Genomic DNA, 22,214 nt, shown 5'->3' with positions numbered 1-22,214 from the left:
CTCGTCAGCATACGTTTTATTTTCCTTTAATTCAAGCACAGGCAGCGCTTATGATCCCTACCAAAATTTGCCGCGAGGAACCAGGCACATACAGGTTTGTTCAAACGACTGGCGCTGATAACGATATAATAGGCATATGCGCTTCCATGTTTTTACTTGATTATTCTTTCACAGTCTTGGATGTAAGAGAATCAAAACATGCGTAAAAATAACAAAGTTTCGCTATCATCGTGTTATCACAGACGCGCGACTAGAGCAATTTCTAAACTGAAGCATGTAGTACCAATATGCAGACTCGTTTGTATCTGACAAGCATAGTGGCTTTCGCTGTATACAAGCGGTAACTTGTTTTGCTCGATACTCAGTCTAAAAAGCATTTGAACACATGACACAGATGGAGGAAGTCTTTTCAGAAAACACAGAGTATCCTCATTATATGAAAATATTACTGTGCTTCAGCAGCTGGACTGTTTATTACGGCTGACGCTGACAGCAGTTTATAACTTTAGAGAGCCATCCATCTAATATTCCTTTCCCCTGAATTGTAACTGCAGTCGCAAAGGATACCGAATGAAGTTTGGGTCATATCACTCGCAGAAGAGTTAACAAACAAATTGTCTTGCGCAGGAAAACCTCTATAATCATCAAGCCTTGCAAGAAGAAACAATACATGCGCAGCAAATCAATGACTTGTTTCACATGAGACGATTGAGCGTCTTTTCTGTAGTGTTAGATATTATTAGCAGCCGTTGATAGTGTGTTGTAATCACTAACAACCTTATCTGCAGTACAAGAAATTCATCGCTGGAACACGTTATGCATGACGGAAACATCACTGCGGATAGTCAGATACGACATCCAGGTCTACGCTCAAAGATTTCGGCAGATACATGATAGATAAATGGAGGGATAAAGAAAGGAAGGAAAAACGTATGTGGGAAAGAAACAAGCGGCACATGCTCCTTTTAAATGTTTGTATCATCGTCAAAGCATGGATGCCACGATGTATGTTCGAACAGTAGTTCGTCGAATTCATACATAGTCCAAGTCTAACAAAATTGGCTTGTATGCAAAAATAGTTTCAGAACGCAAACGCACACAAAGGAGCAATGTAAAAGATCTGTATTTCGGCGCAAAGTTGAAAGCAAACTTCAAATAATAGTTAGCGCGGTCAAGACGCTGTTTCGGGCTTGAAAATCAAAGACAGGAGTTCACCAAAGGCAGCTTCTTTGCGATCATGACAATTACACATCGACAACGACCTACAACAACCAGTGGAAGTAGCGCAATCGTAAGCGACGCGCAAATAGACGACAAAGAACCGCCAAAATATCACTGCGACGCATGTAGCAACGATGTGACCAACACTGTCCGCATTCGTTGCAACGACAAGGATTGCGAAGATTTTGATCTGTGCGTAACGTGCTTTAGCAGTGGAGCAGAGCCTATGAAGCACAAAACGTCCCACCCATACCGCATAGTTAAGCCGCACAACTTCCCTATCTTCTCGGAGGACTGGGATGCAGACGAAGAGTTACTGTTGATCGAGGCGGCAGAGAAGAATGGCATGGGCAACTGGCAGGCAATTGCAGACTATGTAGGGACAAAAGACAAGTTTGAGTGCGAACAACATTACCTGGATGTCTATGTGTCTAGTCCAAACTGGCCTATGCCACGCATGGATCTTAAATTCGATGATATCAGCGAAGAAGAATGCCGTGAACGTAAACGACAGCGATTACAGCAATCAAGAGGATTGATACCAAAGAACAAAGTAGCAGCAACGAGCAGCAAACCAGTGACAAGTGGACCCGCATTCCACGAGATTCAAGGATATATGCCCCGTCGATTCGAGTTTGAGACTGAATATGAGAACGATGCAGAGCAGTACGTCAAAGATATGCAGTTCAACGACGATGATACCCCAGAAGAGATTGACCTTAAAGTGATGGTTCTCGACATATACAACTCCCGGCTTGATCGCCGCATGGAAAGAAAACGCTTGATTTTTGAAAGAGGTTGGCTGGAATACAAAAAGATGCAGGCTCAAGAACGTAAGCGCCCAAGGGAGGAGCGAGAACTTTACAATCGAACGCGTGTATTTTGCCGGTTACAAACGCCTTCAGACTATGAAATGTTTGTGAAGGGACTTGTGAATGAACAACGACTGCGGGATAGGATTGCAGCTTTGCAGGAATGGCGAAAGGCAGGCTTAACAACGTTTCGGCAAGGAGAACAGTACGAACGAGATAAGCAGCAGAGAATGGCGCATCTCAAGACATTGGCGTCGCTCTCGAACGAACGCACAAGTTCGGCTATCTCTACGCAGCGGAATACTTATCGAGCACAGCTGGCAGCTTTGTCAGCGACGCCCAGCGCGGCCGGTTACTACCGCGATACTGCGAAACCCGGCCAAACAAATGGAACAGCAGCTGCATCGACGGCGGCAGCTACAGGCGGACGCAAGCCAGCAACTCCTCTCGATATCAGTGAAGCGGATGGCGTACACTTGCTTACTGAGCAGGAGCGCGTTCTTTGCTCTACCTTGCGTATCATGCCACGGCCTTACATGGTGATCAAGGACACAATCCTCAAGGAATATGCGAAACAGGGATATCTGAAACGTAGACAGGCTCGAGGACTCATCAAAATCGACGTCAACAAAACCAGCCGCATATATGACTTTTTTATTGAAAGTGGCTGGATAAAAGCATTCAAGGATCCTTCAGCTTCCTCCCCGGCTGCCACACCTTCCTCAGCTGCCACACCAACTCACGTTCAGACTCCAAACAATACTTCCACGCTAGCAAATGGCTCAGCGCCACCGCCACCAACGCCGTCGTCGCAGCCGATGGATATCAGCTAAAAATAGAAATGAATATGCTCGTAATACAGTCAATAAAATGCCGCGTGCTTTTTTACGTACTGTAACTTTCTCTTTCACTCGAGTAAATTCTTTTTTGCATATATCTTTCTTTTTTTCACTCGTAACCTTTTCCTTTTGCGATGTTGACGACTGGTTTCGTTTCTATTCACGAGCACCAGGAGCATCCCGCTATATTCTGTGGACAGCGAATGACAAACATGACTTGTCGCGAGATATTATTCAAGTTGATAGAAGACCAGCATTTACTCTTCCAAATGGAAAACCGCGATAGACCGAACCTTCTTACGCGTGTATTGATTAGCTTATACGAGCTGGGTGGTATGGAACAATCCACTAGTATTTTATAAAGTGAGAAAACCCCTTACTAACGGCTAACCTTGCCTGCAGCTACGGACGAACAGCTGGCCCGAGCCTATCAGCAGCTTGCACCTGACCTTACCACAATGCGGGTATCTACAGTGGTCAAGATAACGGAAGAAAATTGGCAAGATTATCTTGGTGATCACTCGTAAGTTGATTGTCGGTCCCAGGTACTGGGAGAAAAAAGGGATTCTCACCAGCTATACCCTTTTAGGTGCTACGGCGACTTTCTTGCCTTTTTTGATAAGCAAGTTGAGCTCCTGGGCAGTGAAACGGTGTTGGAGCGGTACTTTTATACCAGTGTACTACAGCAATCCATCGGATCCCAGCTGCAACCTCTTGTCCACCTCGCATTCGGCATTGAACATGGCCTGTTTTTGGTCGTTACACAGGCACTTGCTTATCTGGCCTGCACCTTTTTAGACGCATCGGACTTGACCTGCACCGCTGATCCCCTTGCGAGTACGACAGGCAATCAAGATGTACACGTGCTCTTCGATATGGTGGCGGCTGACCAGCGTTTTGACGGTCGCTTTGACGGTGGCAACACGCTGTACTCTGCCGTTAAAGTTCTGCTCAAAAGCAAGAGCGAGCTACTGAGAACATACATGACGGAGTGGACGGCAATTGCCAAGAACGATGTTTCTCAGCAACACGGTCTATTCTTGCTCGCGGAATTAGCAGCAAAATTAATTCGACAGAGTTCGTCAAAGAGCGCAGGTCAGATTGAATTGGATGAATTCCTAGGTGGTGGACAACTGCTCGCCTCGGCCCTCGCTATTCATACAATCATCGCTCACTGCCCACGGCACATTGAACTTGACGTTAATTCGCTCGTCAATTTGCAATTCTTATCCATGCTATGCACGTATGTTGTGCAAGGCCGACCAAAGTCGTGCTTTGCAGCTTCAAGCACCCACGTAGCATCACCTCCTGTCGACTGGTCAGATTGCGCCTCAGCTATCATCGAGTCAGGGGACCCGAAGGCTGTGTTAGCCCTCAGGTCCCTCAAACAAGCCTGGCAATGTGACAAGAATGATATCTATCGCGACACAGCCACATTTCTAATGGATTTTGTGCATGATGGTGTCTGGGTCAAGGGTGGCATTGGCTGGAAAGCCGTGAACTGATGGATGTCTTATGCATCTACTTGGAAAAATCTATATCCCTCTCTGTGTCGTATTTCAGTAACTACCGTCTTGTATATAAGTAACCTCTCGCCTCCCATTGCCACCATCGATCATACCGTTTCTCTTCGTCTGTGTCTTTTTATTTTTATTTTGCACATTCCTCTCGCATCCACATATCCGTATTTCATGTATCGATATATCGTCAACAGAGCTGTTACATTAAAGCTTCCCTCCTGCTTGTTTTCCAAAAACCGATTAAAATATCTCAAACTATCATTCGTACTGAAAACAACTGACAGATAGTATATCATTGCAAGCCCTAAGGACTGTATTTACCAAAGTCCATCATATACGGTGCTCGGAGCGCGTGGCACAGCGTAGCACCCTACGACCAGAAATGATCTCGTCGCATTTCTTTGTTCAACCTTGCCAACAACGTCATTCCACTTGACAGATTATATCACGAGATTGGTTTCCCAAATACCGAGTCTTTTCGACTCTTCAATCTATCTAAATGTAGTTGATAAAGGGATGGCAGCTTTCCTGAAAGTTCACTGTGGGCATTTTATTTGTAGTCTGCTAGACGCCATACTTGAATTCGCAGCGAATCTCAACCAAATTCCAAATCCCTGAGGTGTTTCCGATAATCCGCTCAAACTCTGCTTCTAAGATCTCATATATGCAAGAGAAAATGACAATATTTTTAGGTTAACTTGGTTTTATTTTCTGGACCTTCGCTCCGCATAACAACACACAATGGCTGTGTTACCATGGTACCGATCCGCAGAGGTCAAGCCGTAGTAGCATCCGTTTCAAATTTATTAATCATATCTTACAATTTATGCAATGAACGCGTGAAAGAAAGATCTTCGTGAGGTATGAGGAAACTAATGTCGATATCCTCAATCTTTGTGCATCCTATTAGAAACACAATTGGTGATTAACTCCATTAGTGGGATGCGACGCGCCAACCGGTTGTGTATTCACGTACCTGCCAGCGCCATGGTAAGTTGGAACTCGTGTTGCAGGAGATTCAGCACCTGCTTGACTCCACTCTCGCCCTCCAAGAAACAAAAACATTTCGTAAGTAGCTAGTCTCGATGAAATATTGAAGACTTACTCTATATGCCAAGCCCCAGAGGACAGGTCGACCGACAAAGACAGCTTTGGCACCCATTGCGAGAGCCTTGAACACATCTGTGCCACGTCGTACTCCTCCATCAAAGTATATTTCGACTTTGGTGCCTCGGCAGGCACGTACAATTTCCGGCAGCACTTCGAGCTATCAGTTTAGGATGTTAATCATGCAATTCTTTTCCCCAGGCTTAGGCTTGTATACTTGCAGATGCTGGACAAGAGTCTAACTGCCGACCGCCGTGGTTGGATACAATGATGCCATCAACACCTTGCTGCACGGCCATTCTTGCGTCCTCCTCTCGGAATATACCCTTGATGATAATCGGGAGCTCCGTTATAGTCTTGAGCCAGGCGATGTCTTTCCACGTCATTCCGGGATACATTTCACCGTTAAAGTGATCTTCCTCGCTGTCTTCCTCAAAGTTGCCTCGTTGCAGATGCCGGGGTAAAGTAAATCCGCTCCTAAAGTTTTTCTTGTTTGGCTTTTTGCGAGCATTACCAAAAACAGGCAGCGGCGAAAACCAACCTCATAATCACCAGCTTTCTACCAAGTCTTGGTCTGTCGGTGGTCACGACGAGCGCCTTGTATCCTGAAGATTCGCACTTGCGAACCATCTTGAGCATCAGCTCCTTGTCCCGCGACATGTACAGTTGGAACCACAGGAACGGGTCTTTGGCAGCTTTGCGAGCAGCGGCGGACACTGCATCCATGCCATAATTGCTGTTGGTGGACAGGCAGAACACATTACCATTGGCAACGGTAGCTATATATCTGTGTTGAGATATGCAGGGGCAAGCAAATGCTATATATATCTTCTTTGTATACTCACCTGCCACGCTGGCCTTTTCACCGTCGTGGTGAGCCATACCGTGGAAAGCCGTGGGCGCGACACAGATCGGAGACCTCAGCTTGTGGCCTAGGATGGTAGTCGCCGTCTGCACCTTTTCCACATTGACCAGGATCTTCGGTCGAATAAGGACACTGTTATACATTCACATATCATTAATCTTCGTGCGTATCTCTCGGTTCAAAAGAATTGAACGTCAATGTTACCGGTCAAATGCTTCGCGGTTGCGGCGCAGGGTGGACTCTGCATCAGATCCAGAGCTGTAATATCCAAAGGCACCCGGTGCTAGGTGCTGCTTTGCATAATCTTCAAAGTCATCCAACGTAAACATGGTTGTCTGTGCGTGCGTATGTCCTGGAGAAAGAAAGTGGATTCAGGGCGAGCGAGATAAAGAATAAATGGTTTCGGTGGGAAAAAATCGCCGCTTCACTGGACAGCACGGGTAAATCAAAGAGCTAAAACAAAAGAGAACGCACTAGGGTTATTATGCGGATAATTATGTATTAAGGTTATTATTTTAGAACTACTATGCAAATCACTGAACAAAGCATCTTGGGATAAATGCTAGAAAGATAGATGGAAAGAAAAAGAAATGGCAAGGCACACAAAAATTGTGTATGACAGTGAGACTAGATGTTCATAGCCATAGCCTCCACAAGGTTGTAGCTATCGATAAATACGCGAACATTGTCGTTGACGGTGGTAAATGGACCGAAGCCAGGTAATTCTCCCGGAACACCCTTACGTCCGTTGATAATCTTTTCTTGATCCACGATAATCTTGGCCTTTTGTCCGGATTTGCCTGCATGCTCTGCACGAGCACCGTAGCAACTGGTCTGGATCTTGCGCTCCTTGAGTTCATCCATCTCGTGGCGGGTGATACCCATATCATCTTCAGGTAACCACACTGTCGGCTGAGTTTGATACAGGGACGGGTGCATGTAATACTCAACATCGTAAATCATGCGAAGTGCATCGGTGTCTGCCTTGGGGTGCGAAGATCCACCACCAGCAGCACTCTCGGCTTCGCTCTGATGGAATCGGTGTCGTAGTTGTTGTCTGGCTTCGTAAGCGTCCAGCAATCCGACCCGACTGTCAGCTCGCTCAAGAACTTCCATCTGCTTGCTTGGAGTAGAGCTTACAGAATTCTGATCAACATTCTCGGTAACACTGGCTTTCTTGTCAAGACCGTTGCTGTCGCGGCTCAATTTAGCCTTGAGCTCCTCAACCTCCTCTGTTTCCTGGATAGGAAGATACTTGAACAGCGGTCGGAAAGCCTTGTCGTACAATGCAAGAGCGAAGCAGCTCACGATCAAAGTGATGATCATGATGACCAGCTGTCCAATGGCTCCTTGCTGCACAGCGAAAAGACCGATCATTGTCAGCTGCCATGTAAACATACCAATGTATACATGTCGGATAGCACGAGGGAACGCCAGACCGCCGCTCTCGTATTCCATTTCGTAGACGTACAGAAACTGGTACAGGTACACAAAATAAGACAGGTAGAAAAAGAGACAAACAAACGGCAAGATAAGTGGCGCAATCGTCGAGTATTCCAGACCTGCAACGAAGAGATAATTAGAAATATGATTTGGATTTTTTGAGAGAAAGCAAGCAGCATACCCAGGACGAAAATTACAGTGTGAGTTGGTATCAATGTGCCCAAGTTAATGACAGGACACGTTGCCTTCAAACTGTAGATATCTCTCGGTGTCTTTTTAAGCAACGGGAAAACGTAAGAAAGCACCAAAGGAACAGCTTGTAGCATGGCTTGCCCGGTCGAATTGAGAGATTGCAAGAGAACATAGGTGATAAAGAAGGTACTGGCCTGCAGTTCACATGAGCAATCTTATCGACAATATATAAATAAATTTTCACAATACCTTTGGCAAATTCTCGGACAAGGTATTGATAACGCTTAATGGGTTGTTCTTTAGTTGCTCAAAAGTTTGAGCAATACCACCAGCAATTGTGGAAATGAGAACAACATCGACAAACTAGAAAAATAGGCTGTGAGTTCCGTTGCAATGTAGCGTAAACATATCGGAAACTCACCATGAAGAAGAAGTATTTATGCAAAACGGAAAGGTCCACGCTGGATTTTTGTGGAATACCCTCATGGGTTGAGAGAACTATATGAGGAGCCATGAGTTTCTGCACAATGCTTGCATAGAAGTGATTTACGTACGTCGGAATATGATGGGAACCAATGCAACAAGAATAGCCAAAGCAACAGCGGGCAAAATACCCTGGATTATACCAATCGCTGTTGACGGCAAGTTGTTCAAAGGTTCCAGGAACGGTAGCACCTTGCTAAGTGCTTGAATGCTAGAGACACCCTGCACAAAAGTGACTAGAGACAAACAAATGAAGCGTGAGCAAAGAAAGCAACTATGCAGATTGAATGAATTTGTTAATTTTACCAGGAATAGCCCAAAAGATGACAATAGCTGTAGTGATCGTCAAGCTAATGCCACGACGGACAAGGCGTTCGTAAGAGTTGATATTCATGTTTTCCCAAATGATATCTGTGGGAGCAATCTGCACGTATCGTGGTGTCATCTGCAGCTCTTGCGAATGAAGGACGCACTGCGCAGCCATGTGAGCAGCTATTTGCTGATTGAACTCGATAAATGCCGAGCTGTACTGGTTAAAGTCTTCGGCGTTTCCTTGCTTCTGACTGATCTTCTCATTGAGCTCCTGGATTTCGTCGCGATAGTAGGCAATGGAGTCAACTTTACGGCCAACGAACGGGATACCGATAGGCAGTGGTGAGACACGATGCGTAGGGCGTAATTTTTCAGGGATAAGCGTGCGACCTTCTTCCATTTGCTGCCCAGCCTTTGCATAATGTTTGTACGAGTCTTTGATTGCGCTCGTAACAGCGCCTTCAAGACCTTGCACATTTTTAGCTCTCTCCGCCACAAGATCAGGCAAATCTTTTGTGTTTCTATTTCCAAAATCAGACGTCGCTCCGTGTGTCACGCAGAACTCCTCCGTCAAAAGCCAAAGATGAAACTCATACCTTGTTAGCCATATCCGTCTGATACCACCGGGAAACTTGCTAAAAATCTTTGCCAAGTCCTGCACGTTGTTTACAGATTTTGGAATAGAAGGCACGTAGAGTGTGCGAGCCGTGACAGAGTTTGCATACTCCGGCCGAAGCAAAAATGCCCGTCGAAGGTTGAGAAATCTTCTGGTTTCGTAGAACGTGTAAAAAATGACACCCGCTGATCGATTGGATTCAAGGGAGAGAAAAAGGCAAATAAGCAAATTAGATCAGGGTAAAAAAATTTTTATAGAAAGGATCCTCTTACCGGTCAGCAGCACAGATAAGACTAGATGGGCCCAGGTACGGGATGCATCCTTGATATTGCCCATCGTCATGACGTTGAGACCCGCAGAGTTACGCTGGTTGATCACGTTGACAGGGATAAGGATGGGTATGGCTACAAGCATGTATAGCGTGAAAACCACTATGCCCATCCGCAAAAATTTGAGAACCATGAACTTGTCCAGGCCCATGATGCGGATCAGCTCCACGTCTGGTATTCGCAATAGTGTAAGGATCCACATTAGAAATCCTTTTGGTAAAGGCGGCGGTTGACGTCTATAATGTGTAACAGTATCAATGAGCAAACGTAATCAGCAATATACAAAGTTTAAATCATTGTATTTACTCTTTATCAACGAGATACGACCGCGGCGCATACACTTCTGGTCGAAAATGGCGCAATATGGTGAACGTGCTGTAGCATCCAACAGCTATGGCCGCGTTGAACCACAGGGCCGATGTAAATGTACTTATTGAAGGATCGGCACTGAAAACGACCCAAAACGCATCGTTAAGATAAGACCAAACTAGGATGGCTCTAAGATCAGATGAAAAATTACTTCAGTTGGTCATTGCGAGTACTGTCCGCCATTGTTTTTGGCGAAGATGGTGAAAAGAAAAAGAGTAAAAAAATTGGGCAGGAGGGAGTTGTAACAATGCAATCAAATGCAGCTTTCGAACCCAGCTGAAAAAATGTGCGTTTGTTTCAGGCTGCCTGCACGCTCATTTGGTTTACCTCGCAATGGCCACCGTGCCTGACGCATACGATTCGCTAAATTTTTGATGCGAGGCGGCCAAGCAAAAACACAGCCAGGGGTTAGCATGGAACGGTTAGATCACAAGCCTTTGCCTCGGTGCCGATGGTATAATAAGGTAGGACATCACATGCACTTCATTTACTATTACGTCGCCGCGTCGAAGGCTCAGTGCTCCTTCTTCCAAAGTCTCGATAGAAGCCATCAGATTTACATGCTCTTTGAGAAATACAAGCAGGAGCCACTCTCATTCGTTCCGTATAATTACGTCTTATACATCTCTGCTCGGACCCTCGGGTTGACTGCGCGAAAGTTGGTGTTTCGAGAATTCTCGGATTCGGAGTGTGTGCGCACCCTGCCCATTGGTACGCGTCAATGGGTGGCACCTGTTCACTGTTGTTGACTTGAAATTATGGCGAACTCCCCTGTTTTCATTGTCACCGGTGCTTCTCGTGGTATCGGCAAGGCTGTTGTCCTCCAGTCCTTGCTCAAGTTCAATGCTCGAGTGGTCGCAGTTGCCCGAAGCGGAGAGCTCTTAGAGGAACTACGCGCCGAAGCAGCTAAACTTGGCAAAGAATCATCTCTCGAGGTGCTCAAAGGCGATGTCACTGAGGAATCGCTACCTAGACACGCTGTCAACCGCGCTGTTGACAAGTGGGGTCAACTTGACGGTGTGATCGCCAACGCTGGGTAAAGTAGAATAAAACACGCACATGTGTCTTGTGCGGCAGGAAAAAAACCTTATGCATACGAAATGCTAGTGTCTTGGAACCTATTGCATCTGTTGCAGATGGTCTAGTTCAAGGTTGGAAGCGGTATGCATTTCCATTGAATCAATTGAAAGCGGGCATGACAATAATTGTATATTTTCAATCTTTATAGTTTGTTTGATGTCAACTTCTTTTCCATCATTACTCTTGTCCAGGAGGCATTGCCTCAACTTCGAAAGAGCAAAGGTTCCATCATCATGATTTCCTCAGGCGCTGCTTCTAAAGGATACCGCGGCTGGGGTGCCTATGGCTCGTAAGTGACACTGAGTATTTTACCAAATTTATCGTTTTCTAAGTTGGGATGCTCTAGTTCCAAGGCTGCCTTGAACCATTTGGCATCTACCTTGTCTGTTGAGGAACCCGATGTTACTTCTATTGCTTTGAGACCTGGCGTCGTCGATACTGATATGCAGGTTTTACTGCGCAGCAATGGTTCGTTATACTCAATACATGATGTCTACCTCTTTCATCCATCATCCTAACATGATATCACATAGGTTTGGAGGCCATGAAGGAAGACCACCAGAAATTTGTAGATTTGCACAAGAGTGGCAAGCTGATCCATCCTGATCAGCCTGGCTATGTCATTGCGGCTTTGGCAGCAAAGGCACCAAAGAACCTCTCCGGCACCTTTGTCAGTTGGGACGAAGATGTATTGGCAGAGTATCGCGAATAATCGTCACAATAGACAATTCTTTCTTTTTGAAAACGTAAATTATTACTTTTATTCTTTGAAAGAGAATGCTTATCGACTTTGAACCTAATACGATAATTGGTCATTGGTTTGGATGCATCATCGTGTATTATCTAGTTCTTACCAAATCATCAATCTTCAAAATCATCTTGACGGTCTCTGCTGCTAACTCGATCGCACTGGTTGAAACCAACAAAGGTTGAATAACGTTTTCCTCCAGGATATTAGTAACGGTGCCCTTCTTGACGTTGATACCGGCGGTCTTCTCTCCCAATGCATGTCTGTTACGCAATTCAGTGACGATTGAAATAGGATTCAAACCAGCGTTTTCTGCCAAAGTTGTCGGTACGATCTCCAATGCTTCAGCAAATGCCTGAAAACAGTATTGCTCCATGCCCTTCAGTGTCTTTGCATGCTCCATCAGTCGCTGAGAGACCTCGATCTCTGGGGCACCGCCGCCAGCAATTAGAGCCCTAGAAATGAAAGATCAGGATAAGTCTTCCTTCTCTTCTTCTCAGTCACTTGAAAGTTAACTTACTTTTTCTTTACGAGACATCGCACTACACAAAGTGCATCGTGCAGTGATCGATGAGATTCTTCCAAGACAAGCGAGTTAGCACCTCTGCAGAGGACAGATACTGTCTTGCCAGCATGCTTCATGCCAGTGACTCTGACAATGCGGGAGCCAGAAGACTCTGTTTCTTCAATAAGATCAGCGTATCCGAGTTTGTCATCTGTGAATGATTCGATATCGGCAACAGGTTTGCAGCCAAGGGACTATATAATTCATTAGATTAGGAACACCTCTTTTGCAATATAGAATCTGCATACCTTGGCAATGAATTCTATCTCGTCCCGCTCAATATCTTTAACAACCATAATCTTCAGCTTGGCCAAAAAGTGAAGCGACAGTTCATTGACCGCATCGCGCAGAATAGACTTCTGAATAAGAAGAACATTGCATCCAGACTTTTTGATCTTTTTGCACATGTTCAAGAGATATTGACGTTCTTCCTTCAAGATCTTATCCATCTGTCGATAGTCATTAACAACAATTTGGTTCTCCATCTATGAAGCTCCGGTCAGAGATATCCTCTTCTTTGTACAGTTTCAGGTACTCCTTACATCTGGTTTTGGTGGTGAGAGCTGGAATTGGATCAAACCAATTTTGGCCTTTTCCATGCGAGTGGGACCGCCAGCGCTTGTTACGACATTTTGGTTCAACACGAGGCCATCCACCAATTCGGTATCATCAATAGTTCCGCCAACTTTCTTTACGACGCGCACATCCTTGAGATTGACATTATCAGACACTGCTGGATCAATCACGCGAAGCACAGCGTCAACTGCAATGGGAGCGAGAAGAGAAGAATACTGCGAGACGATCTGTAGGATGCTAAGCGTTAAAGACATATATCGGTCGAGAATACGTTCAATTGCCGACCTTTGAGTTTAGCGAAGTAGAGGCAGCACGAAGCAAGGATTCTCGGTCGGATAAATCGATGGGTGTGGCCATGTCGGATAAGAATTCGACGGCTTTCTGCGCAGCACGTTGGAAGGATTCGGCAATGGTGGTGGGATGAATGCCTACAAACAAGTAAATACTTGATCTCTCCAATAAAGCTATCTACATCATATCTACCCTTGTTGAGCATTTTTTCGGCGGCTGCGAGTAAGGAACTACACAAGACAACCACGGAGGTTGTGCCATCACCAGCTTCGACATCTTGGGCTGCCGACAGATCGACGAGCTAGACGTTTCTCGAGTGTCAATGCTTTACAGACTCAGTACTGAAAGATGAGTTACATACCATTTTTGCAGCTGGATGCAGAACGGCCATGTGCTTCAAGATCGTTGCACCATCGTTGGTGATGACAACCTCGCCATTTCCAGTTTGAATCTACTTGATGTTGTGAGTTCAAATTCGACGATTTCGAGGCACAAGTAATTACCATCTTGTCCATACCACGTGGACCGAGCGAGGTACGGATGGCATCGCCAACAGCTAGAGTTCATGCGATGAACAAATGTCAAAATCAGGGGCCGATTGAAAGAAGTTGTTCGAGATGACAATACCTTTGGCGGCGACAATATTGCTCAAGCGAACCTCGGTGGGCTTGTCTTTGTCCTGAAAGCTAGTTTTGTTGTTGGACGGCTTTGCTACCTCGGTCATGAAAGTTTTTGAGATGAAGTTGGTCTCCTAGCACGCGTCAAATGGAAAAAATTCAGCTCCCGGCTGGTTGCCGGAGCGGGGCCGCTTAGTGGCTCGTGTTTTCCATGCCTTTCCTCTCCAGTCTCTCTATTTATTATTATTATCGAATGGTAGTATGAGGACCGCATACAGAAACTAGCGTTCTACATCCAGTGCTAAGTGATAGATTGACAATGGTTCCTTGCAGACGATCAGTGCTTCTAGCTACTGTGAGGAACCGCGGCATGCCGCAAACATCAAAGTCGCGGCTAATATTAGCTGATGCTTGCAAGTGTTCAATCCATGATATCATGTCTGTATCGCTTGAGGCTCTTAACAGCAGTCGTCGTCCATCGGGCATCCGGATACGTAGCACGTTTCGATACTTTTTGTAGTCAAGCGCCACTCCTGCTTGAACACCCTGCATAGAAAGCTGGCAAGACCGCTGGCGGTTCTTTTGGCTAATATTTATACAGAGAAGGGTACCCCAAAGTTCCAAGTGACATTTCCTGCATAGCATACAAAATGTTATTCACGCTGCCTGCTTTTGGTTAACTTCTGACTATTTTGTCTGTGTACTTACTTCCAAGACCTATCCATACTCACTCCGCCGTTCTTCCCGCACTCTTGCTTGATGGAAACCATGCCAGACTTATGTATGCTACAAGAATATGGAGGCAATGGCTCAGAATCAACGTCGTCGGCCGGCTGAGGTTTCAACAGATGATCGATGACTGCATATGGTGGTGGCGGAGGAGACTGTAGTACCTCAATTGCATTCACGCGTTGAGGGACGTATTCTTTGACTCGGATGGCACCGTAGGAAGCAATGAGCTCCTTTTCCTTTTCAAGCCGTCGCTTAAGTCTTGGCGGTAACAAATTCTGAGTAATATCATCATAGGAAGCGGTGCCGATATTGTCTTCGTTGCGCATGTGGGTATAACCCTGCTCCTCCGCTTGTTTTACGCTGGTACTTATTTGCGGCGTCGTTGGTAGCAACCGAGCATTTGCAGCTGGAAATATTCCCTTCTCGGATCTAGCTAGAGAGTGTGGTCCGCATTGCATTTTAATAACAAGGGAACAATAAATAAAAGGAAAGAAAATGAAGGAAAGTAGAAGAAATCCAAGCAATTGCCACGGTCGGCCGAGCAGGGGACCACTAACCCCTGGCGTTCGAAGCATGTACTGGACAGCTAACCGGTCCAGCAGCGTTTGCAACGTAACAGGATCAAAAGAACATGCTTTAGACAAAATTAAAAGATCAATGATTGATTGCGCGCTTTTCATGTAATGTTGAGCCGCGAACGTCGTCACGGTTAACACAGTTTCCAGTATTTTTAACAAAGAAATGCAGTGTGTTACTAGATCTCTCTAGGATCATGTTTATTTTGACTATATCTTCTAATACATTACATTACTGTTGTAATCGTGTACATAGACAGTGCATACGTTGGAGACGGCGGGCATACTTGTGATTCACAATTTTTTTGACAACCTCCGACCACCTGTTGCTGGAAAAAGAACGCGCACACGCTCGTTTGACAGCTTACAACTTTAATCTATACAGAATGGCTGCCCCTGCCAACATCGATCCCAACTCGGCTGTATATGCGACTGACGAATACGGACGTCCCTTCATTATTGTTCGCGAAGGTCAAAAGAAGTCCAGACTCTCGGGAATCGAGGCCATTCGCGTAAGTGCCTTAGATCATCTTGCTTGCAAATATTGTCCGCAAAGAATGAGTAAGAGCATCTAACAGATGTCTCCCATTTCTGTAGTCCCATATTCTTGCAGCGAAAACTGTGTCAAACATTATCCGAACTTCGTTGGGTCCTCGAGGTATAGCCTAGATGAAGCTTGTAGATCACTTTGGATACTAACCAGCTGGAAAGGTCTCGACAAGATTTTAATCTCCCCAGATGGAGACATTACCGTTACAAACGACGGAGCAACCATTCTCGATCAGATGCATGTAGAGCACCAAATTGCAAAGCTCCTTGTGCAGCTTTCAAAGAGTCAGGACGATGAAATTGGTGATGGCACAACTGGCGTTGTCGGTAAGTTACCATTGAAGTTAATATGGAATACTAGAATCTCTTGCTGATGTATATTCTTCTAGTCCTCGCCGGTGCTTTGCTTGAGCAATGCGAGCAACTTCTAGACCGTGGTATCCATCCTATCCGTATTGCGGATGGTTTCGAGCGAGCTTGCAACGTTGCCGTTGCTCATCTGGATAAAATCTCTGACACTATTGAATTCAGCAAAGATAACGTAGCAAACCTCAAAAAGACGGCCATGACTAGTTTGGGCAGCAAAATGTAAGGATCAAGGATGACACACCGAGCGATTGCAGTTTTCTTATATGGATGCACATAGTGTCTCGAAATGTCACGAGCAGTTTGCTGACATTGCAGTAAACGCTGTGCTCTCAGTTGCTGATCTGCAAAGAAAGGACGTTGACTTTGAACTTATCAAGGTCGATGGTAAGGTCGGAGGTTCCCTCGAAGATACCACTTTGGTACACGGTGTTGTTGTCGACAAGGATATGTCGCACCCTCAAATGCCCCGCGAAGTGCGTGATGCTAAGCTTGCCATTCTGACGTGTGCATTTGAACCACCGCGTCCCAAGACCAAGCACAAGTTGGACATTACATCCGTCGAGGAATACAAAAAGTTGCAAGAATATGAACGACAGAAATTCGAAGATATGATCAAGCAAGTCAAGGATTCTGGTGCCAATCTTGTTATCTGCCAATGGGGTTTTGATGATGAAGCAAACCACTTGCTGCTACAAAACAACCTCCCAGCTGTTCGTTGGGTTGGCGGTCCAGAAATTGAACTTATTGCTATCGCTACAAATGGACGAATTGTACCGCGGTTCGAAGACTTGTCACCTGAAAAGCTTGGCACGGCTGGCCTTGTTAGAGAATTGACCTTTGGCACCACCAAGGATAGAATGTTGGTTATTGAAGAATGTGCAAACAGCAGAGCAGTGACTGTGTTCGTTCGAGGTGGTAACAAAATGGTATGTCAAATCTCGGTCTGAAAGTGCGAAGTTGTATCACTTACCGGATTGTAATTCAACATAGATTATTGATGAAGCCAAGCGTTCTTTGCACGATGCAATTTGTGCTGTTCGCAACCTTGTTCGCGATAACCGTGTTGTATATGGTGGCGGTGCTGCTGAAATTAGCTGTTCTTTGGCAGTTGCCAAGGTTGCAGACGAGGTACGGAGTTACTGCCGCGTTCGTGAAGGATACCAGAGCCTAAAAACCAATGTTTTCGTAGATCTCCACAATTGAGCAATATGCCATGCGCGCCTTTGCAGATGCCCTGGATGCTACTCCTCTTGCTCTTGCAGAGAACTCTGGTTTGTCACCCATTGAGACATTGGCAGAAGTCAAGGCACAGCAAGCAACTACAGGCAACCCCCGTCTGGGTATCGATTGCTTGCACCGAGATTCTAACGGTGAGTGTTTGCAGCATCAGATGAGAGCATGTTACCTGATTCTTACTTGTTTACTCCATTCTAGATATGAAAGAACAGCATGTATACGACCCATTGATTTCCAAGCGCCAGCAATTCCTTCTAGCCACTCAGCTCGTCAAGATGATCTTAAAGATCGACGATGTTATTACCACAAATGCCGATGAAGCTTAAAAGTACCAATAGTAAAGCGTACCCTTGTTCGGGTTTTTTTTCTGCATGTACCCTGCTGCTTGTTACACACTTTTCATATATCGAGTCCCTGTGAGAGTAAGTTTATGGAAAGGTTCATGCAGGGTACGGGCGTAGCATCGTCAGGAGATCTTAAGGGAACACAGTAAGAGAGAAGCAACAAAGTTCCACGACAGTCCCAAAAGTAGCCAGAGATCGAGGGCGAGTGATTACGCGTGCAAATGTAGGCACCTGGATTCCCTATCATCCAATCCCTCTCCATTGAGGAGCAAAGGAAAAAAGAACCTGCTTGATCCGCAAAAAAAAGTCTGTAAATATCGATACTATTTTTTCAAGTCTCCCTGCGCTCCTTGACGCATCATTTAAGATGCAAGATCCGCTGTTTGTTTGTTTTTTAATTAGAAGCCACGTTAGCGATGATCATAGATGAAAACTTTGCAACTCTATGCACAGGCGGAACTGGGTGATCTGGCGGGCAAAAGTTGCGCTGAGGTCCGCTAATGACAAGGTTCAATGATGTGCATTGTTCACGATCCAATGTACCGAAAAGGAGATGTGGAGGAGGGGATTGAAACCTTTTGTCAAAAATATCACACATTTTCATGGTAACTTTAGCAGATCACAAGAGAAAGATAGAACAGGACATCCAACAGGAGAAGGTTGTGTGCGTCCGAGTCAGGACCCTACCCTATCCATCCCATGATGTTTGCAACAGTGCAGTGCGGCGAGAGAAAGTGTGTGTGTGTTTTGGATCGAGTGAGGAAACGAGGAAATAAGGGAGGCGTTGCAGATAAAAAGGTGTGGCAAGAAGTCAAAGACAGCAACTTGACGAGAGCCCGAATGTACGGTATAGGAGCAGAGATGGCCTGAAAAAGAAAAAGACAGTGTGGATGCTGAAAGGGAGAACCCACGTTTCTAAAGGCCACATGCAAAGGGAGACTTTTGTTCTTTTTTCGGGTTCAGTGGGGTGATGAAAAGTACACACACGCAGACACGCAGGCAGGCAGAGAAGAAAGAGAGAGTGTGCCTCAATCAGAGACAGAGAAGCCACTTGGTTACCCACAATGTAACCCTCTAGTTTTAGAACACAACGGGGGACGGGCTTGGACTCTTTTGGGGGCGAGTCCGCTTGATGAACAACAGGGTTAGGCAGCAGCTGTTGCGCTTTTCATCTTTGCCACCCCTTTGGAGTCGCTTATAAAACCTATAAATTATCACAATCATTTCCTCCCCGTTTACCTTTTCCTCTCGTTTTCTTCTTCTGGTTCTCGGCACCATTCGTCTACTATATCTATTGCCGTATCTAATTTAATTCCGTCGTATTCATATATCAATCAATCTTTTCACACCCCCAGCCGTTCTTTTCTCTATATACATCTGGTCTTAATACTCGATAGATACCCGCACTAATGTACAAGACTATTTATCGGTTCAGGTAAGCTACATACATTGCAGATGCATGCCATCTTTGCAAGCATTTCTTATCAATTTGGTATTCGACAGAGTCCGAGTGGAAGACAAATCATACAGCTTCCCTTTGCATCTTTGCATTTATCAAGGCAAGGAACCTAGATTCAACGAACTCCTTGATAAGATCCGGCTTGCTGTTTCTACCAAGGCAAGTATCCGATTTTCTGACCTGTTTATTATCCCTTACTTGCTGCTAACCAGAGAGGTTGCTAGGAGGTAGATCTGAATGAATATAACATTGCATTGGACACAGAGTCCACATACCGCAGCAGTCATATAATTCTGCATGATGATCAGTCTCTTGTGGATGCGCTAAAGTCAAGTGCAGAGCGTCATTACTTTGAGCTCGTATTGCTGCGCAAACGTGCTCGGACATTGTCGCCTCCAGGTTATGCATTCCGACGTGCAAGTCCAGTAGAGCCGATCGGTACGTTGATAATATTCGATAAATGGATACTCCTGGTAATGTTTGTTTCCGACCTACCAACACTTGTATACATGATATAGGTCGTCATCATCACTGGTCCTCAGACGATGTTCCGGTTATCAAGCCGACTGTCCTCAGGTGGTCACCGGTATCCACCTCGGAAATGCAAACCCAACCTCGTCTCTCCGTCTCTCTCAGCGAAGGCATCCCTGGTTACCGGCACAGCGCTCAATATAGCCCAGAGCCTATGGACATTGATGGTGATGATAGCAACTGCACGATACGTAAAGATTCTGGAGTGTCCTTTGATGAACCAATCACACCAAAGAAACAAAGAGCTGCTTCGGCAGAGCACTGTGGCCCGTATCACCATTACAGCCAATCGCCGTTACCTCTGCCGCACAGGCCTTCGCTTTATGATACGTCGAGCATTGTGCATCCTCTTGATATCCGTCGACCATCCACAGCTCCACCTTCACCGCCTTGCACCATGAGACAATCTGCTCCAAACACTGTCAAACTGCCGGCCATATCATCTCTGACTGCCTCGATGCCAGACAGCGCTGAACTAGCTCCCATTCACCGAAACTCCCGCCCCTCTTTCACAATTTATCCTACAGAGCCCCGCACTCCCCCACAGACACCTTGCTCTGGGGGCGCATCATCTTCTCCTTCTCCATCCTCGTCCTCGACGGGTATGGCACCGCCCTTGGCCGCTATGCGCTCCAGAAGACAATCCTCTCGATCTGCCAAGTCCGGCAAGTCTCCTGGCCAATTTCTGTGTGAGCACATTGTTGATCCAGCAACAAAGCGTAAGTGCGGTCAGACGTTCCGCAGATCTTATGACCTGTCAAGACACCAGTCCATCCATCTCAAGAACAGACCTTTCTGCTATTGCACTCAATGTGGCAAAAAGTTTACAAGGATGGATGCTCTCCGTCGCCACGAACGTGTGCAAGGCCATTCTTCCAAGCGTTACCATACCAGCAGGCACCATAGCGCGGGCTCTTTGCCACATACTCACTCCATGGACCACGCTCAGCAGGCTAGAGCGTGATAATCCATCCCTAATCTTAATGTACAAATTCATTCCTCCTCCACTTGTTTGTTTTTCTTTCTGCAGCGTGATTCTTGCTGCCAGTACCACCATTTTTTATCTTCCTCCTATACATCTCTCACACACCCTCGCTCTTACATCCGTCCTCACATAACACATTCGAGTACCGATTTAGTTTTAGCACTCCCATTCACGTAATACACTGTGGCCTGCGCGTCCAGGTTCTTTAATAATGCTCACAATATAATATAATAATACTGACAAGTAATCTCTTCTATTTAAATTTACAACTTCATCACACATATTCAAAGGGATAATAATACTAGTTGATCTGCACTGCATTTCATAATTCCTCCAAGGGGCTAGGTCAGCGATGCACTGGGAACGTGCTCATTTCCTTGATTGTTGCTGTCATCTAAAGTTGTGTATACTAATTCAACTCAATATGCCATATCAGTTAACATTAATCTGTCATCCCACCCAATTGACGATATGCTCATTTCAGGTCTACGCAGTATGCATGGTCGGTAATCTGTGTTTCTGCTTTTATTCCTCCAGGTGACAGGGAAAAGTGCTCGTCAAAGAAAAAAAAAGAAATAGAAGAGAAAGATGATGATGTGAGTTGTTTAGCGTCGACCTCTAGCTCTTCCACGACCACGCATGCCACGACCACGGCCACGACCAGCAGGTGCTAGAACATAATGTCAATAAATTCAAGTTTACAAGCAATTTTCATATATATATATGCATGTATCTGATAGTTACCTTCCTTCTTCTTGGATTTTGACTTCGGTGTATCGTCGATGAGCAAAGTATCAAGTGGTAAACTGTCTGGCAGAATGACACATCGAATATTGTTGCCTCGAATACTGAGTGAATCTAGACTCTGAGGGTCTCGGTTTTTTACTGTCATTTTTACGGTCTTCAAGTGTGTGTTCATGCTCATATCGACGCCTGCCGTTTCAATAAGTACAATGTAATGTTGAATGGCATTATATTCTTAATTCACCTGTGATTGTTCCATGCACCACTGTGCCGTTTTTCAGTTCGACGGTAACCGTCTCATTGTTGAGTTTCATCAAAAACCTAGTCCATCGGGTTTAATCTCTGGTTATTGATCAAGGGGGCACTTTGCTGCGAGATGGGTTACGGCGACGCGTGTGTGCATTCCGTTGGTACTGCGACGCGAATCAACGCAGAAGAGTCCAGTGAGATTGCTCAGGCTAATCGCTACCCCATCGATGGCATTCAAATGCCAAATTTAAGGAAATATGGTATAGATTGCACTAATTACCTGACCAACTTCATTATTTCGCAATATCTTTTGTGTCGAACACCAGGCAGAGAGTTCCGCTTGCGGAACACTTCCTGCGGCTTGTAGATAGGTGGTTGTGTGTGCGCCGCCCCGGCGGGCCAAATCACGTGCAGGGGCGCGGTGTTGCAGTGCAGAGAGAAATTGGGAGGAACAAA

General features: G+C 45.6%; 10 protein-coding genes across 10 annotated transcripts; 5 read left to right on the top strand and 5 right to left on the bottom strand.

The window, feature by feature from the left end:
* Positions 1-1,237: 1,237 nt before the first annotated feature.
* On the top strand, positions 1,238-2,866 carry VTP01DRAFT_7344 (uncharacterized protein; the record flags this gene model as incomplete). Its single annotated transcript, XM_069386346.1, has 1 exon — positions 1,238-2,866. One exon carries the CDS (start codon positions 1,238-1,240, stop codon positions 2,864-2,866), a length of 1,629 nt encoding a protein of 542 aa, XP_069241810.1.
* A 140-nt stretch (positions 2,867-3,006) lies between these two features.
* On the top strand, positions 3,007-4,377 carry VTP01DRAFT_7343 (uncharacterized protein; the record flags this gene model as incomplete). The annotated part of the gene is made up of 3 exons (XM_069386345.1): positions 3,007-3,205; positions 3,275-3,395; positions 3,462-4,377. 3 exons carry the CDS (start codon positions 3,007-3,009, stop codon positions 4,375-4,377), a joined length of 1,236 nt encoding a protein of 411 aa, XP_069241809.1.
* An 832-nt stretch (positions 4,378-5,209) lies between these two features.
* VTP01DRAFT_7342 (uncharacterized protein) lies at positions 5,210-6,693 on the bottom strand (the record flags this gene model as incomplete). Its single annotated transcript, XM_069386344.1, has 7 exons — positions 5,210-5,295; positions 5,369-5,438; positions 5,498-5,659; positions 5,721-5,976; positions 6,041-6,278; positions 6,345-6,496; positions 6,569-6,693. 7 exons carry the CDS (start codon positions 6,691-6,693, stop codon positions 5,210-5,212), a joined length of 1,089 nt encoding a protein of 362 aa, XP_069241808.1.
* A 298-nt stretch (positions 6,694-6,991) lies between these two features.
* VTP01DRAFT_7341 (uncharacterized protein) lies at positions 6,992-10,291 on the bottom strand (the record flags this gene model as incomplete). Its single annotated transcript, XM_069386343.1, has 10 exons — positions 6,992-7,926; positions 7,989-8,193; positions 8,249-8,362; positions 8,421-8,497; positions 8,554-8,718; positions 8,789-9,315; positions 9,391-9,595; positions 9,683-9,975; positions 10,046-10,186; positions 10,260-10,291. 10 exons carry the CDS (start codon positions 10,289-10,291, stop codon positions 6,992-6,994), a joined length of 2,694 nt encoding a protein of 897 aa, XP_069241807.1.
* A 575-nt stretch (positions 10,292-10,866) lies between these two features.
* VTP01DRAFT_7340 (uncharacterized protein) lies at positions 10,867-11,900 on the top strand (the record flags this gene model as incomplete). The annotated part of the gene is made up of 5 exons (XM_069386342.1): positions 10,867-11,144; positions 11,216-11,269; positions 11,337-11,477; positions 11,535-11,656; positions 11,722-11,900. The coding sequence occupies 5 exons, from the start codon at positions 10,867-10,869 to the stop codon at positions 11,898-11,900; spliced, it is 774 nt and encodes a 257-aa protein (XP_069241806.1).
* A 69-nt stretch (positions 11,901-11,969) lies between these two features.
* VTP01DRAFT_7339 (uncharacterized protein) lies at positions 11,970-14,092 on the bottom strand (the record flags this gene model as incomplete). Its single annotated transcript, XM_069386340.1, has 10 exons — positions 11,970-11,984; positions 12,043-12,391; positions 12,457-12,695; positions 12,750-12,986; positions 13,044-13,304; positions 13,363-13,505; positions 13,561-13,669; positions 13,730-13,819; positions 13,872-13,924; positions 13,996-14,092. The coding sequence occupies 10 exons, from the start codon at positions 14,090-14,092 to the stop codon at positions 11,970-11,972; spliced, it is 1,593 nt and encodes a 530-aa protein (XP_069241805.1).
* A 139-nt stretch (positions 14,093-14,231) lies between these two features.
* On the bottom strand, positions 14,232-15,043 carry VTP01DRAFT_7338 (uncharacterized protein; the record flags this gene model as incomplete). The annotated part of the gene is made up of 2 exons (XM_069386339.1): positions 14,232-14,619; positions 14,694-15,043. 2 exons carry the CDS (start codon positions 15,041-15,043, stop codon positions 14,232-14,234), a joined length of 738 nt encoding a protein of 245 aa, XP_069241804.1.
* Positions 15,044-15,678: 635 nt separating this feature from the next.
* Positions 15,679-17,772, top strand: VTP01DRAFT_7337 (uncharacterized protein; the record flags this gene model as incomplete). The annotated part of the gene is made up of 8 exons (XM_069386338.1): positions 15,679-15,804; positions 15,890-15,950; positions 16,004-16,168; positions 16,231-16,429; positions 16,488-17,136; positions 17,201-17,338; positions 17,400-17,580; positions 17,645-17,772. 8 exons carry the CDS (start codon positions 15,679-15,681, stop codon positions 17,770-17,772), a joined length of 1,647 nt encoding a protein of 548 aa, XP_069241803.1.
* Positions 17,773-19,199: 1,427 nt separating this feature from the next.
* VTP01DRAFT_7336 (uncharacterized protein) lies at positions 19,200-20,744 on the top strand (the record flags this gene model as incomplete). Its single annotated transcript, XM_069386337.1, has 4 exons — positions 19,200-19,225; positions 19,294-19,476; positions 19,530-19,687; positions 19,768-20,744. 4 exons carry the CDS (start codon positions 19,200-19,202, stop codon positions 20,742-20,744), a joined length of 1,344 nt encoding a protein of 447 aa, XP_069241802.1.
* Positions 20,745-21,370: 626 nt separating this feature from the next.
* Positions 21,371-22,052, bottom strand: VTP01DRAFT_7335 (uncharacterized protein; the record flags this gene model as incomplete). The annotated part of the gene is made up of 4 exons (XM_069386336.1): positions 21,371-21,435; positions 21,510-21,698; positions 21,754-21,830; positions 22,039-22,052. The coding sequence occupies 4 exons, from the start codon at positions 22,050-22,052 to the stop codon at positions 21,371-21,373; spliced, it is 345 nt and encodes a 114-aa protein (XP_069241801.1).
* Between the last annotated feature and the right edge of the window lie 162 nt (positions 22,053-22,214).

Source organism: Rhizomucor pusillus, assembly GCF_041956525.1.
Source record: "Rhizomucor pusillus strain CBS 183.67 unplaced genomic scaffold VTP01scaffold_4, whole genome shotgun sequence".
Classification (NCBI taxonomy): Eukaryota; Fungi; Mucoromycota; class Mucoromycetes; order Mucorales; family Lichtheimiaceae; genus Rhizomucor; species Rhizomucor pusillus.
The sequence above is the reverse complement of the archived record's forward strand: the minus strand, read 5'-3'. Positions and strand labels throughout refer to the sequence as shown.